Below are 16,891 nucleotides of genomic sequence, written 5' to 3'. Positions count from 1 at the left end.
AGCCAAGCTTCTACAGAACAGTACCCATCAGTGCTCATTAGCAGCAAGTACAGGTTGCTAGTTGGATGGGACAGGTGACCAACTAGTCAGAAGCACTGAAATGCCCCAGTTTAACCAGTTGGGCAGGGAACCACAGGAAAAAGTTGACAGCAAGGAAAAAGTAACACCACTGACAGCATTTTGCAGTACAGCCCGCAGCCTGCCCAGCAGCACTTGGCTCAGACAAGGCAAGGTGCTATCAACATGTAGAAGGCAGCCTGGGCTGGGCTTGCCTCTTCCACCTACCTGTCTCAGTTCTCGAAGCTGTTCTACAACCTTCTCCTCCCGTTCACTGATTTGTGTCATAGCCTCACGGAAGTTGAACATGTGGGGAGAGAGATCATCTTCCTCATCCTTGGAGAGCTGCAAGAAACAGCCCAAGTAAGAACAGCAAGTTGTTCCCAGCTTTAGGATCTGTTCAGCCCACTGCACTCACATACATTGTGACCTGAGCCTTCTCCACTCATCTCTGTTTCCTCAGTCTCCATCTGATTCTGTGTTTCACCACCTCCATTATGAGGGCTGAGCTCCTTCACTCTGCAACAAGAAGATTTGTCACTCAAATTCTTCTTCCAGCGGTTTCTGGGCTACAGCATCACAAAGCAGCTACTGCAATCAATCAGTGCTCAGCAGGAAGCATCCGGCCACACTTAGAGTTGCACATTACCACCCCTGGAACAAGCTCACATGGGCAGAAACCCCAGAGGGCTGTGGGGAGGAAAACAGAGCTGTTGGTTTCCATGCCCAGTCTAGAACCTCTCCTGGAGAGAAATGTCCAAGCACACAATGCTAACTGCCAGCAGCGCCTTTCACAGAAGCTGTCTTCCACATGTCAGCTTGGTCTGTCATGACCAAATAAGACAACTTAGTATGGGGAAAAAAAAAGGAATAAGGTTAATTTCTCCCAGAGACCCACTATGCCAGAATAGGTCTGTAATAAGGATAAAAGCTGTGGCTGACAACATGGTACTAGAGGTAGACGTCAGACACCAGCTGGGCATTTCATTCCAGTTACAACCATCAGCTTCATATTTCCAGAGAGTTTCAGCCTAATACTCCCTTTCCTATAACTTACACTTGCCTTGGGCACTGGCTAAGAACCCAACAGGCCCAACTCAAGACTAGAATCTAAGCTAAGTCATGTTGCATTTTGTCCTGTACTTTCAGGTGAGCAGGAATGACTGTCCACCAGAAGAAAAGAACACAACTTCAATCCAGAACCAAATCTGTGAATCTCAAGATTCACAGTGTTCCTGAATGCTTATGACAAGAATTACCACACATCCTTTCAGAGACTGGAACACTTTCCACGAAGGAACCAAGCAGCTTTTTGTGAACTAAATGAAGGAAAGCTACCCAGCCTGCAATGTGCAAGTGTCATCTTGTTAACATATGACAAAAGTCAGTCTTCTTTTTACTTGTCACCTCACCAGAGAGGTGTAGAGGCATGTAAAGCAGAGACCAGGAGGCACAAACTGCTCTGTCACAGGGGTTCCAGGTACCAGCAAGACCCCAGGGAAACCTGGGGCTCAGTCCCTGCAAATCTACCGGACCCTGCGGGTACCCAAGGTCAACCACTAGGCACTCAAAGCACACACTCCCATCTGCTTCAAGACGTTTTTGTTCTCCGGGTCCTCCAGATTTTGTCCAGAGTATCCAAGGTGCCACACCTTATCAGTTCCTATCAAGAACACCAAGAGTCTTACTTCATCTGTAGCGCCATGCCAGGATGCATTCTTAGCACACCACTTACAGATGGGACCTGAAGTGCTACAAAAAGGTGTAGAGGTAGCCGTTCAGGAGAGTGTAAACTCCCTACAGAAAACAGGGCAGTGTGAAGTCTAGCATGAGAAATTCCTCTGAGGAAAGGAGACAGCCACATTTTAATGTCTCACACAGAACACCCAGGTTAGTTTCATAAAATAGTTTTAAGATAATTTGCTCCCAAACAACCAACCTCCAAACTGCCTTTACAGGCAATGACAAGAAAACTTTTTGTCAGAATAAAAGCAGCCAAGACACCTTCTGCAACAAGAGTAGAATCCCCAGGTCAGAAAGGCCATTACCTGTCAGCATATCTCAGGGTGTTTAAGGTGTACTCGCATGAACTCATGCCTGGAGAAATCATTGCTATCTGCAAACAGAACAAAATACCTCAGTGACTCCTATATCTGACTTTTGCTCACGTTGATGGTCCTGCAGATCTCAAGAGGCAGCTGGGATATGTTAGAGCAAAGGGTCAGCATTGAGACATGCCGTCAAGTCCATTTTCTTTATAACGTGTGGGACATGCCAGTGGCCCTGTACCCAGCTCCCCACTGGCTTTGTGTACACCCACTGTGCTGCACCCTCCACAGGAAGCAAAGCCCTTTGAGAACACACCAGGCTCTACTGTGGATATACAGTATGAAAGCAACTTCTGCAGCCCTGCTGCTGCTGGGGCTGGGCAAAGCTCACCAGTTTTTGATCTCAGTCACCATGGGTGAGTGTAGGAAGAAAACTGTATGACTTTTTTTTAAACAGAGAACAGAAGCTTTCTGACTTCAAAGCCCCCTCACTCTAGAAGAGGAGCATGGAGCTTTTGGTCAGATTGCAGAACCCATGAGCAGTGTGTACGTTTGTGCCACATGCATACTCACCATACAGGTCCTGGAGTTTGTTCCTATGAAAGAGTCTCTTAGCACCTGGGTCAGTTTGCTCTCCCGGAAAGGTGTATGAGATTTGTTCTGCCCTAAAGCTCGGATACATTCCTAGGAAAAGACAAGTCTTATGAATGAGAAGAGATGCAGATGTTGCAAACAGCTCTGCAAGCTGTCACCTACCAGTTGCTGGTAAACCCAACAGGCCAGAGAACGGCCATCTCAATTGCTCTCTAAGTACTTCATAGCCTTTTAAATATACTCCAGGTATTTGACTATCACAGGACAGCTGGTATATCCATCATATTTTAAAAGAAAAAAGACAACTTGAATGAAGCTTGTAATGGCTGTAGCAGTGTCTGGCCTGACAAAACTATACTGCTTTCCTGGAAACATTCTATATAGAAGTATACACAGTTTTCAGGGTTGCTAATATACTAAACTAGGATCTTTTTGGCTGTTCTTTTCCCTTCCACTGGAAAGAAACAGAACAGATAACCCCAGAGCTGAGTTGGACAGGATCCACATGCTGATTAGCACTTTTGCTTCCAGAGCTATAGCTCACCTTCAAAGCCAGCAAGCTCTTATTGATTTCTGCGCCTTCCATTCGTGTCTGCCGATCAGCACTAGATGTGTCTGCACCCCTCTCATTTCCTGCCAGATCCACCAACGAAAATTTGCCAAGCAGTTTCCCTCTTCGGCGTAGTATGATTTGGAAGCAGGCATGTGACCGGGAAGAGCTAGCATTTGCAAAAGTCTGCCCAGATGTCCTACAATGAAGATGAAAACAAGCATTATATCTGTGTCACAGAAGATGCAAGAGTTCCCAACGGCACTAGACAAGACCTGCAGCCACTCAATTAAGTTGTTTATCCTTGCCAGTTTTATCGCACACATTAATACCTCAAGTTTGCATGAATTACAGAATTACCTCCGATACAAGAGTGCAGGACTACTGTGAGAAACATGAACCTGCACCCCATTGTAGAGATTTAAGGCTATTTAATCTGCCTGGCTAAACTCAGCCAGCCTACACTGGCACGCCTTTCTGACTGCTAATGCCTTACATGCATTTGGAGCTAGAAGACATACCTCCAGCACTGCATGTCCCTGCCTCAGAACCAGCCACATGTCATTCTCTTAATGCATCTACCATTACACAGTAAGCTCAGCCAAGCTCCCCACTAAACAGCATTAGCTGTGCTAGCACATTACAATCATGGTAAATCCCCTTCTCCAGCCAACCTAGCTTGGCACTTTACCTCTGCCGTGCAACTTCACCTGCCCCATCACTGCAAGACACAGACTGGAGTCTTACAGGTTGCCATAAACCTCCCTATGACCTTCACTCTCATTTATTCCCTGAGAAGGCTGGCAGGTTCAGTGTCTCACCTGCATCCCTACTGCTGGGGGAGAGGCATAGAGGTTGTGCTAAAGGGGGCAGGAGTCTGAAGTGTTAAACAGTTCTTGGCTGAATTTCCAGCCAAAACAGCACAGCTTTCAAGATGTGCATATCTGCACAGACAGTGCAATGCAAAAACCAAGGAGTTCTCATTTGCTCTCAAGGATTCTTTAGATGAGATCCCTGAACAACATGCAGCATTTTTGTTGCCATTGGAATAGCTCATCTGGCATGCAGTTAAGTCAAAGCATTTTAGCAACTGTCGGTTGATGCCAGCTGCTCTTCCTTGATCCTGCAAGCCATGGGGAGCTACTTGTGTAAATCAGCTGATATTTCTAGACAGCAGCTAAGCTGCTCAGTTTAGCTGTGGCACCAGGACAGCCACCTCCTCATGTGAATAGTTTCTCTCTTCTTGGAGTTACATGAGACCATATGAACCATGAACTCTGACCTTCTCTATGGAAGGCAGGCTAAACCCATCCCTGCCAGCCCTTTTTTCTATAACCATCTTCTTGTACTCATGCAGAGGTGCTGCTTAGTGCCTGCCTGTTTTGGGGAACAACAAGCTCCTGTTTAAGTCTCAAAGCGTCTACAAAAAAGATGTCTGTAGCTATGGAAGTACAACAGGACATGACTTTTATCAGTGGTTTTAAGGCACCAAACCTGCAGGCACTGCCCATCTCAATCATTCTGATGACATCCTCAGCACAGCCGACTTGTCTCTCTTGGAGACCAACAACCTGAACCTGCTGCTTGCCATCCTCCAGGACTCGAAGCTTTGCCTTCTTATTCAAGAGGTCAAACACCTATATTCAAGCAACAAGATTAAGGTAAATTTGAACAAAGTCTCCTTGTAAGTGTTTTGCACTCTTTATAGAAAGCAATATGGAAACAGCACCTTTAACATAGCCTTCCAATTCTGTTCCAAACACACCAAGAATAGACTACATAGAACTATAGAAACTACTAAGTTTCACTCAGCTACTTATGAAACACTCAGCCAAAGAAGTCAGGTCAAGATTTAAAAAAATTAGTCTTACCTTTCCATTGTATATTTCAAAGAAAGTCACATAGACTTCCAGGTCCTGATTCCTGTACTTGGGCTGGTTTAGGAGGAGGAAGACATCTTGCGCTAGTAAGGAAAAGCAGGAGTTCAGTTAACTACTTTAAAACATTTTCTAGTTGCTACTCAATTTACTTTCAAATATTGCGCAGCCATTAGGCAGTCTCTAGCACCTGAATGACATCCATCCTGAACAAATGCTACTGGAACAATTACTGCTGTGCTACCATCTGGAGAACAGTTTCAGCAGCATCCTCTTCCAGGGACTGAAAACACAGGGGGATGTGGAACTTTCTACTGCTAGTGTCACCCAGAGACAGCAATCTTAACTGATCTGGGGGAACACCGGGATTTGCTATTGTTTTGGACAGGCCTGGAAGTCATGTGTTTGTGTTTCAAGCACTTCTTGCAGAAAGCCTACAAAATGTACATCCCTGAGCATCTGCATTGCTGATTTTTGGAGACGATAGACCAGATTAGTTGACCCTTCAGCTGGATCCAGTGCAACCTCTCACAATTAGGCTTCAGACTTTGAAATTGAGCTGAAAAGCAGAGACTTTCCTTCAGGGCCAGTCATAACTAATTTTCAGAGACTAGCACATAGTTACTCTTGTTTCAACTGCCTTGCTACACAGACTGGTTTCACAATATGCCTTTCTAAAGGCAAGGTAGAGGAGGGTCAGGGTTCATGGTGCTTTCTAGGCATTATCAATGAGGGGCTTCCAAGCAGCTGTTTTCTGAAATCATTTGGTATGTGCTAGGTTAGGTTTTTTGCATCTAATGCTTACAAGAAGAAACCACATACATTCATGTGTTTTCTGTCTAACAAGCTTTGTATCAGAAATGGGTAGGGTTGTGTTGCATTCGAGTCAGGTATTTCCAAATGCCATCCTTAGTCTGAGACAAAAAGCCAAGCAGAAGAATCAAGATTAAATTGTTCAGCTCAGCAAATGCCAAACTAGGAAATGTGTGATCTCTTTGCCCCAAACACAAATATCTTCTGGCAAATTAAGTGTGGATCTAGAAACTTACAGGCTGGATGGAAAATATTTTGTGAAACTGATAAAAAGCTATCATACCTCATGCAACAAGCACCATCACTTATTACCAAGAACACAAATAGTTTATACATTTTTTTTTACTGGAAACATTTTAAATAACCATACAAAACCACATCTTATCTATTTAAGAAAAACAAGCACTAATTTAATTTTTCTATCTAAAGAACCAACTTACATGCAAAAGCATATATGCCCTTTGAGGCATTCTGTGCTTTCCCAGAGAAGTCTCCGCCCATAGTCTGTGAAGAGAAGAGGCCAGAGGTAGAATGTAGTACAAACAATCCAGGCTACCTGAATTTTAGCATCAAGAACATACTAGGAGGTTACCATAAATATATATGCTCCAATGTCAGCAAGATGATTAGAACATGGTGAAATTCAGGATGAAATTGGTTTGCTTCTTCCCTCTCAGTTCAGAAATATCTGGACTATGCAAAGCAACAGCTGAATGCCTGCAAGGCTCTGCAGTGCAGAGTCGAAGCAGTTGTTCTTCCCAAGGGAAATGCACAGCCTTGACAGTGCAACCAAATAGCCTCCGGTCAGAAGAAACAAAGCCTCATTTTTTTAAGGACAGAGGTTGAGTAACATTTTTTGACTGCTACTTGCAAAAGCTCATGTGTGATATCAAAACGCATTAAGCTTCTAAAGCAGATAATACCTTTAACTCCTTTGACCAAAGCGCCTTTAATCCCAAGAAAATTTTCAGGTGCTATCCTGGTGACTTGCTCTACCACTTTTATATGAAACAGTTAATTATTTAAAACAAAACTCAATCCCATGAACGTTCTCAATCTACCAGAGTTTAACATGCAGCACCACAGTCTCAAGGTACAGCTATTATCCTTGCTCTAGTTCTGCACCCTAGGATCAGGAAGGGAAAGTAACTTCATTGCCTGTTATTTCAGTGCCTCACAGTTCTACTCCTGTAACGATGCTCCGATGAGCAGGTTTGTCTGCCCATTCCAGTGCAATGGAGGCAGCCTGTGTCCAAACTTCTATAAGCGTCCAAATTTCCTTCTGGATTACTGAAGACCTCTCCAGCTCACTTCATACCACTAACGCTAGGAGATCCTAGCCTAAAACTTGCCTCTAACACTGGAATAACAGCAACTGTCTGATTACTCAAACTGGCAGGCTAGGCTAGCCTAGTCCAGTCCAGATCACTGCAGTAAAGGATTCTTGCAGAAGATGACAGCAGATTTGACTCCAATATCATGCTGCAAGGGAAGAATTTCCCACTTTCCTTCCCTATAGTTTCCAGAAAAAATAAGTTAAAAGGACAACACAGTTGCTGAAAATTTAGAGCAGATCACCTTTGAGGCAGAAGACAGTCTTCAGGTCTCTTGAAACTGCAACTGGTAGACTGGAAGGAGTGGTTAGAAAGTGAACATGCTAATTTGCCCACTTTACAAGCAATACCAGATCACTTAAGCGAGTGATAAGCAAGAATAAGCAAGAGGCTTATTCTTGTATAATCACTAAAGTCTTTGGAATGCCTCTATGCTCAAAACACAACACAGACAATAACTGTTGTCTCAGACGTAGGCTAATAGCCCCACTTTGCAGACTGGAATTCAGCAGCAACAGCCTTTTGAGTCAAGGAATAACCATGACTAACACCAGCATGCAAGGACATCCTAAGTCTTTAAAAAGCCAGCTATGGGGAGATTTTAGTATGATTTTCCTCACAACCTCAAATGAAACCCACTAATACATAAAACTACAGAAAAAGAGGATTAACAGCTGACAAAGTATTAGCTTTAAGACAATAAAACCAAGATCCAAAGTTCCTTATGTAACGGTAACTCATTATCAACATCAAGGAGCTTTAAAATACTTTAGATAAAGCTAGAAAATTTGAGACCTTGGAGAAAAACTTACATGTGTCTTGCCACTGCCTGTCTGGCCATATGCAAAGCACGTCGCCTTCCCACCCTCAAAGATGGTCTCTACAAGAGGTCTAGCAGTGAACCTGGATATTCAGAAGGTAAAAGACAGTTAAGGAAAACTGATGAAGCAAGGTGTGAAATGCTTGCCTTAAAAAAAGGCAAAAAAAAAGGAAATCCTTAGGAAATCAGTAAGGCCACACCAAAAATAAACTGTAGATTTTTCAGTCCTTTGGTTTCCTCCAAAAGGATTTTAATATTTAATTCAGGTAGTTTCTTTAAGACAGGATGTCAGCCATAGCTCTGTGCTTTCATCTTGAAAGTTGTTCCCAATGAGAAGAAAGCATTACCTGTATACCATTTCATTAGAAGAGGTTTCATCAAATGAAAAGTCAAATCGAAATGCTTGGGTTTCAAGGTACTTTGTTAGGTCCACTTTCTGCTTTGGCTCATGCACCAACAGGACATACTTGCTTGGAACAGTAATCACATCACATTCCTTTTTTAGAAGTTCTGTTGACAGAAAAGACCCTCAGTTTTAACAAGAATCAGCAACTTCAAACTGCTCCAAGGCAGAGCTGCTTTGTCAGTGCACTCACCATGTTTATTGAGAGGGCGCTTCCTCACACAGACACAAATTCTATGTTCTTCTATCTGAAAGAAAAGTAAGACGACAAGTAATAACTATTTCCCAATTACACCCACATCAACTTAGTATTACAGTGAGGAAGATCCGATGTTCCCTCACATCTACTTTTCTATATGCTGATCGGAGTTGCCTCTGCTACTGATCAGACTCACCCATGCAGGTATTTAAGTCTTGAAGACCATTCAGTGCAAAAGAAACACTACAAACACTTGACCTTCACACAGCATGCTCCAACGTATCAGGTGGAACGCTGCTATGCTACAGAGAGTGCCCCAAATATTCTGTATCAGAATTAGGAAAGAGTTTAGTCCTTGGCCAGCTTTCCAGCTAAATCCATGATACCAATACTGCAACTACAGTCAAATTCAGGCAAATAAATAATAATTTACCCCAGAGGTATTTTTTTGACCTGGAGTTCTTTACTGATGCAGTAATTTTAGCTATTTGTATAGGACAGTGACACATCAGTTGAGTTTGGGAAAGTGCACGTTCCAGTTGGGTGAGGCAGAAAGCAGAAGACAACAAACTCTTCTGTCATGCAGCGATACGTACGCGAACAGCTGGTTCTCTGCCCCGCAGGACACAGGCACACAAACCACCCAGTGTTCTAAGTTATTCCACACCTACTTTTTTTTTTTAAACTTAAATCTGTCATTTTTCACTGATCATAACAAAGGCTTTTGTTAGACAAGCATTACTTGTATTGTTGAATACTCGAGAACTACCTCCAGAATTGCTGAAGATATTGACCAAGCCTGGTTTCCCCCCCCTAGTTTTTGATCTCTACTTTTGTACTGTTTTAAATTACATCTCTACCTACAGCCAGCTAAGCTGCTATGTAACAGGGTCTGCCATTCACAAGCTCTGAAAAATACTGACGTTACCACACAAAGCATTGCATGATAATTGTTGAAGCACAAGCTCTTCACTACTGACATATGCAAAGTAATGCAAGGCAGCTCAGCCCTAAATAGGGGAGGTGAGTGACCTCGCATATACCACCAGGTGCCTCAAGAGCACTGTATGCTCAGAGGATTTCCAAGGTGCAGCAATGCACTAGGTTATTTTGTACTGAAGATTTCAGTATAGGAGCAAAGAAGTCTGTATACAGGCTGCAGTTAGCAGCCTCAGTATTTACTTACCGGGTCAGTTATAGATATTGGCTGGCACTCTAGAGTTGCTCTGAATTCCTTGATCATCCGTGCGAACTCCCAGTTTGGACAACTGGGGTCAAATTCCTGCAGGAAAAGCCATGAATGTGAAGGTAATTAACCTGTTTAGTGTGCTCTGGGGCTTTTTTTGCTGCAAAAAGTCAGCTGTACACAGAAATTTTTCACTTAAAGATCACAAGATTCAGAACTTTCTGAAACTAGAATTGATCCATCCTTATATACAGCTTTCATGAGAACAACGCCCATCCAAAATGTTTGTGTCCCCTGTTGTGATGCACTGTCCTACATGATTTCCCCTTACTGGTGTACAGTAGAGTACTCCACCTGTGCACGTCTTGTCCTGATTTCATTAATCTGAGCTTTCTTTTCTTCTCTCCTGTTTTTCATTTTCTCCATCTCTTTCACAATGTTAGATCCTCTCCGAACTAGATAAAATAAAAACATTTCCTTGGATTAAATTTTCATACTAAGTTTTAAGCACAATACAAATATTTCAACTTTTCCAGGTTGCTGACAGACTAACTTGTACAGAAAACAATCCTCTTCAGAAGGATGGTCATTCATTTTGCAGTGCTTCCTTCCCAAACCTGATCTACTTACTGCAGGAACTGCCTAGCAAGCCTCACTACCACTCTGAAGGCAGCATTTCTGAGGAGATACAGCTACAACAGAATAATAGGTTTGTAATAGAAAATACTCAAGATATTTAGTCTTACTACCAAAGCCACCTTTTCAAAGCTTTAGTCTCAGGGTATGCAAAGCAGCAATCAGTGATGCACTGCTGACTGGTGAGTCAGTTCTTACCCACGGCTCCCTGGTACCTGGGCTCACTGAAGAGCTCATTCTAGCAGCAGGCAGATGATCCTCTGTATTTCCATTTGTCAGTGAGGCTTCTGGAGCACAGCTCAGCCTGCTAGTCCTGGTTCGGCCAGCTGCAGAAAGAAGCCAGAGCAAACCCAATAATTAGATCCCAAAGACCAAGAATAATTTTGTAATTTTTAAAACCTCACAGACCACAGGCATTCCTCAACTCTGAGTCTGGATCAGGAGAGAGAACTAGCTAAAACCTGCAGTAAGTGCGCAAATAATTTTTAAATCCTTTGCTGATCATCAGCTTTTATTCAAAGCTACAAATCCAGGCCACGCGAACTAGACAAGAATTTAGTATCAAGTCTCTTATTTCAGTGTCTTTGCAGAACTTAATACACAAGGTACGTCCTCAACTATTCATAGGGTAGGTCTGTTGAAGATAAATAACTACAATTTTGTTATTCAGGTAGGCTCAAGTTCTTGCTTTACTCAACCAGTATAGGAAAAACTACTACCAGTAAAGTTAGAGTGTGTTGTCAGCAGTATTAAGGCACTTCTCTTCCCACTCCAGACCTGTGAATACGACTTTATGCCATTAAGCAGACACCACATCCACCCACCCACATAACCACAGCTCTCTGGCTAATAAAGCACCTCATTATTCAACAACATAATTTCCAAAGACCTTTGAGAAGCCCCTTCAGGTAGGAGCCCTGGATATTTACACAGTGGCAGACCTTTAGGTGTCTCATTTTATATCTGAAGGAGTAGAGGTTGCTCCTCCCCCTGGGATTTGCAGTTGACCTAATTAAATGCATACAAAGCATCTTGCATCACAGTAAGAATTCACAGGGTTCTTTCTCTGCTCACCAGGAACTGAGGAATTGTTTCTGGTTTGTGTAGAAGGGCAGGGATCCACCCCCATCTCATTTTCCTGGAGGCTGCACTGCGATTCTGTGATAGCAGACATCCTGGAACGGCCAGCAACAGCTTTGGAAACAAATTCAAGGTCAGCATCATGCCTCAGACATACATTTGCAAGAAAAATCCAGTGCTCACAAAACACAGAAGGGTGGGGAACAAGGTGGGGTTAAAAGGACCATTTCCAGATCTCTGATGCATTAGCAAAGTGCAGGACAAAGCAATGCAGGTGGGTGAAAGTGCTCAGGAAATATACCACTACAGAAAAGCAAACAATTCATTCCAGATTTGCAGTTCCAGTGAATTCCTTTCAGATACCACTAAGGATTCACTAATACGGCCGTTCTAGAACCTCAGTACCTAGGAAGAAGGCAGTCACAAGTCAGGGAACTGGAAAAATCCTCTGCAGCTTCATACTTGCAGGGCTGTGTGAATTAACTGTTGGTGACAGCAGTACTGCAGTCTGGCAACTGGTCATGGGCAGCATCACGCCCACCATCGCAGCACCCACGCAGAGACAGTGTGCGTGGTGCACGGTGGGGTGGGAGCCTGACAACACTCAGTTCAGCTAAAAGACTCTATATAACTGCAACAGTAAATCTTTGGAAAGGGTCCTTTTGCAGGCAGACTCTGTTGTCCCATGCCAAGGTATTTCTTTCACTGAGACTAAGTCCTTCACAAAGCTGTCTGGGCAAGGGATTGCAACATACACCTCAATAGATTTGTAAAGAAAGCAAATCTGATATTAAAAAAAATTAGAAGTGCAATCTGAAAGCTAGAATGGCCTTCACCTCTAGCAATCACAATTTATCCAGAGTTAATCACTATGATTTCAAAGGACAAGAGACCTGTTTCAGACCAAGGGTAAATTTCAAGTTCTGCATCAAATTCCTTAGAACCATACCCACAACATTCAGTGCTCGTATCTGTTAACTCTTTACCTGGAATCTTCTGCTCAGGTGCAGAGGCTGCAACTTTAGGAACAAAAAGCATCAGTTTCATTATACTCAGAGATGGCATTTTATTCCATTTCCTTTTGTCATAGATGCCCAGACCTGATCTCGTCACAAACTCAGCAGCACCTTTTCTGTAAGTGGTAGCGCTCCTGGACAGGCATACCAGCTGGAGGATTTGCTGCATCTAAATGGGTTTGAGTCAAGTGGTTCTTGTGTATGAGGACATTCAGCATCCTCCAAAATTCTTATGGATTCAGAGGACTGAGGCAGTATCTGTTTCTTAATTTATTCTGAAAGCACTGCTTCTGCTTCTCCCACTTCCCTGAATGAGATGATGACAGACACCTCCTGATCTTCTTTATTTAGTCTAAGAACCAAAACCTGCAGCCAGTGTTAGGATTAACTGGTGCAGCACAGAGCTTACAACAGGACAGATACTCACTGACACTCACGGGGTTTAGCTAGTTATAACAGCAGCTAATAATACTTGAGGAATACTGAAAACACTGCTTCTCCCTTGTCCCTGAAGATCTGCTCAGAGTACAGGATGGCACCAGTAGGAAAGGCAACAGATGTTTCAGATTTGCAATTAGATTCTATACTTCAGGAAAGCCATGACCTCTGTGAGGATGTTTTTCCATCAGTCAGCAAGTGCATTAAAACACCTTTATTTTTCCAGCTGGCTCTCCAGGTCCATTAACTGACCTGTCTAGAGACAGCCATGACTTTAGCACATCATTTTCCTTGCCAGTTCACAAAATTTATGGAGAGTCCTCTGGATTTGAGGAATATTGGGGTGCTCTAGTACAGAACGACTTTTGATGACTTTGACTGCTCCTGCCTCCCTGATGCAAGGGCATTTCTACCGCTGTCTTCTGGTACCAGCTTCCCTGTGTTGCATCACATACAGCAAGAGAGGCCGGACAAGCCCAGCTGTTTTGTTTACAGCTCAATGGCATGCAAAAGCACAAGTTCTGGCTAACTATGCCCTTTAAGAGAATCACTAAATTAGAAATACATGTGAGTGTATTACAAATAGACCTGTAATGCTGCCACTTGCAATTCAAAATGCTGAAAAACTCAACTAAAGCTAAAAGAAGGTAGAAAACATGGGAGTTTCCTAACTCCTGACAACTCAGGGAAAACAATTCCTTAGCAATCCCACACACCGACATCCTTATCTTCTCTTCTGGCTTTACTCGAAACATCGTACTGACATACAGTCCCTGAGCTGTGGCACGCCAGCTGGCACGTTGGCTGCCTGGTCTGAAATGTCTCTGAGGATAAAGCTCTAGCTATTGTCTGGGGGGACTGTTTGAAGAGGAAACATTCATTTGTCACCTCTACTTCTTTCTTGCCCTTTCCACACTCATTTTGACACTTTTAATAACTGCCACTTACCTTTTGTCGCTTGTGGCATTTGCAAAACTCCATCTGAAACTTTAAAACTCACTGCAAGACTAACTGCCTAGTGACATTTAAAGCAGCATCAAGGAATAACTACAGCAACGCTGCAGAAAAGGGCAACGCGTCAACAAACCCCAGCTCACGGGAACAGGCCAGCAATCTGTTAGCAAAGTTTCTGCACTCAGGAGTCCAAAGTGTCAGTATGAACCCGTATGGTCTTTATCAGCATTGTCTGAACAAGCAGCCTTATGATGCACTCAGCTAGATTATGGTCACGACAGAAGACTGCCTCTGTTTCACAGGGATATAGCAGAGAAAAGAACTTTTTCTCACCTTCCCGTGGAGCAGGAATTTTTGAAAGGGTTGTTCTGCGCTTCTGTTTCTGAAAAACAATGACTGCTGTAAGTAATTGGAGTAAGCTGTGAACAACTAGCACAAGACAACATTGATACAACAGGAACTTCTGACCAAAGTCTAACTATGAGACAGAAAAGACAAGTCAGAGACCTCAAACTAAGACCGAGGGTATTATTTATAACAAGACCTATGCTGCTGACACTTCAGTGCCTTAACAGAGACTAAATCACTTTACAGCACTTACCTGTACAGTTACATTTTCTTGCAAAGGAAGGTTCTCTTTCACATCTGCAGCAGGTAGTTCTTCTGATAACTCAGGATTTATTGTTATCACATCATCAATTTCAATCTACAAGAGCAAAGGCAGGATTTTACAGAGTGGAATAGTGCTTCTACCACTTACAGCATTTTTTTTTTTTTTTACCATGACTTTCAGTACAGGCAAACAAACCTCACCCACTGCCTGCCGAATGTTAAGTTAAAATTCCCTGGAAGGGCAAGATGGTAGTTCGTATTCCCTCTGAGCAGCCTCACACATCCAAATATGCTAGAAGAAATGTGTTAGTTAAGCCATTTACCCTCACCTGCCAAAGATGATGCAGCTCCACAGGTGCCATAGAGCACTTCCGAGGAGGCAGGCAAAGCACATTTGGCATCAACCACTTTAATCTCTTACTGCTAATCTTAGTAAATCTCAGCTGCTCTGTGCTAGGAGAGCATTAAGGGTTTACTGTGTGACCACACTTACTGAAATATACTTCAAAGAGCCGCTTAGACTTTGGGAAAGGAAGGACTCAGCATTTAATCCGCAAGTCAATTCACCTGCATTTTCACTTGCTATTGCAAGTGTTTTCACCTAGGGCCAGCTACCCGCTCCTGCCCGACCCTCCAGTGAAGTCATAATCCTGCCTTCACCGCGTTCTGCGGCGCCCTGGCCCAGGCAGCTGCGGGGCAGGGGGAGCGACAGCGGCAGGCAGCCAAGGGCAGGCTCGAGCACAAACGGCAGCAACTGTCTCAGCTCTGTTTTTCAAACCTAACCCTGCAGAAGAGGTTGAAAGCACATGTACACAATAACTCCGGTATCACAGCAGCCTGCACTGGAATTCACCTAACGAAGCTACACACAGCCCGCTCCAGGAAGCTCTTGAGTTCCGAATTAACTTTTAAATTACTTAAATAAAATAAGAGTCCATAAAAAAGCAAAATCAAGTGGGTGAACCGTTGTAAAGTGTGGAGATACCGCATTCTAATATGAGACAATCTAAAAACATTTTATTTACATAGAATGTTTAAGTACCAATCTAAAAGTAAATTAGCTCAGAAACATATGTACGTTGACAATTTAATATGTACTAAAAGTGAAGGAAAATTTGCTGGTTTTTGAATTGTCTTCGTAGAGTTTTAGTATCTTAAGACATACACACAATTTAGGCAGCATTTATACCTGAATCTGCAGATTTTGCAGATCTGAAAGCAGCATGCACACAAACAGTGTAAGACCCAATTTCAAAAAACCAGCCAACAGCAATTTTTAAGATTTCAGCTAAACTCTGGAGTGTAGGTTTCCAGAGAAACAGACAGGACAAGCACATTTGCCGAGTTACCAACGGAGATTTGGTTGTCAGGATTTCAGCCACACCAACCTCTGCTGCCCCGGGCTCCCTCCCCCACCCCACCACCCCAATCTCACACCGTGGCTATTTCATATCAGCACAGAGATTCAGGAACTCAGGCTCAGCCCTCTTCACGTGGCATCTTATTAATGGCACATTAAATCGCGAGGAAAGCCTAAAGAGACACGAAAAGCCAACAGACGGGCCCCAGAGTGGGGAAACTGGGCCTTTAGGGCTTTCCGCACCACCAGCCAACAGGCCCAGCCCCCCCGTGTTCACTCCGAAGGGTGAAGGGCCCCGCTGCGGCACACCTGACCATCACGTCAGACCTGCACACATCTACGTCATTACTTTAATTGCGTGTAACCTTGAAATAAGCACAGGACCGAATGAGGATGGGGAAGGCGTTTCTGACCCCAGGCGCGCCCAGCGGGGCTGGCTGCTGGGCCGGGCCTTGTAAACCCCGGGCTTCCCGAGGCCAGGACCGGGCGGCCCGGCCGCACCCGCCGCGAGCTGAGGGAGCGCCGGGGCACCCGGGGGCGGGACGGGCCCTCACTCACCTCCTTCCCCTTGATGGCGCCGCCCTCGAACCACTCCACGGACACCGAACACCTCCCCACATTCACCGTCTTCACCGTCGCCTTATGGATCAAGCCTGGAAGAAGCCAGCGTTGAGCCCCGGCCCGGCCGCCCAGTGCCACGATCCCCACAACCCCCTCCCTGCCGCGACCCCCCCACCCCCCCTCACCGTTACTCCGCTGGATGTTAATGACGCGGCCGGGGCAGACATGGCGGTAGAGGCGGGAGTCCATGGCGGGAGAACAACAGCAGCCTCACCTCCCGTCCCAGCAGCGACAAACCGCCGCCGATTTAAACCCCGCGCGTCGGCGTGCCGCGGGGCCTACCGGGAGATGAC

General features: G+C 44.3%; 2 protein-coding genes across 2 annotated transcripts in view; one reads left to right on the top strand and one right to left on the bottom strand.

The window, feature by feature from the left end:
* ARMH1 (armadillo like helical domain containing 1) overlaps positions 1–2,112 on the top strand; it is a 16,848-nt gene extending 14,736 nt beyond the window's left edge. The window contains exon 12 of the mRNA XM_075097805.1: positions 1,207–2,112. Coding sequence (XP_074953906.1) covers positions 1,207–1,296 — 90 coding nt within the window. The 3' untranslated portion in view covers positions 1,297–2,112. The remainder of the gene's footprint in view (positions 1–1,206) is intronic.
* Positions 1–16,891, bottom strand: part of KIF2C (kinesin family member 2C) — a 19,094-nt gene extending 2,203 nt beyond the window's left edge. Inside the window, exons 1-19 of the mRNA XM_075097804.1 lie at positions 16,724–16,891; positions 16,536–16,630; positions 14,607–14,711; positions 14,339–14,387; positions 11,592–11,711; positions 10,733–10,843; positions 10,236–10,336; positions 9,882–9,977; positions 8,690–8,744; positions 8,441–8,603; positions 8,086–8,176; positions 6,380–6,443; positions 5,121–5,212; positions 4,744–4,886; positions 3,244–3,448; positions 2,679–2,789; positions 2,106–2,173; positions 480–576; positions 286–402 (exon numbers count right to left, since the gene is read on the bottom strand). Coding sequence (XP_074953905.1) covers positions 286–402; positions 480–576; positions 2,106–2,173; positions 2,679–2,789; positions 3,244–3,448; positions 4,744–4,886; positions 5,121–5,212; positions 6,380–6,443; positions 8,086–8,176; positions 8,441–8,603; positions 8,690–8,744; positions 9,882–9,977; positions 10,236–10,336; positions 10,733–10,843; positions 11,592–11,711; positions 14,339–14,387; positions 14,607–14,711; positions 16,536–16,630; positions 16,724–16,787 — 1,947 coding nt within the window. The 5' untranslated portion in view covers positions 16,788–16,891. The remainder of the gene's footprint in view (positions 1–285; positions 403–479; positions 577–2,105; positions 2,174–2,678; positions 2,790–3,243; positions 3,449–4,743; positions 4,887–5,120; positions 5,213–6,379; positions 6,444–8,085; positions 8,177–8,440; positions 8,604–8,689; positions 8,745–9,881; positions 9,978–10,235; positions 10,337–10,732; positions 10,844–11,591; positions 11,712–14,338; positions 14,388–14,606; positions 14,712–16,535; positions 16,631–16,723) is intronic.

Source organism: Phalacrocorax aristotelis, chromosome 6, assembly GCF_949628215.1.
Source record: "Phalacrocorax aristotelis chromosome 6, bGulAri2.1, whole genome shotgun sequence".
Lineage (NCBI taxonomy): Eukaryota > Metazoa > Chordata > Aves > Suliformes > Phalacrocoracidae > Phalacrocorax > Phalacrocorax aristotelis.
Note: the sequence above shows the minus strand (reverse complement) of the source record. Positions and strands in the feature narration are given on the sequence as shown.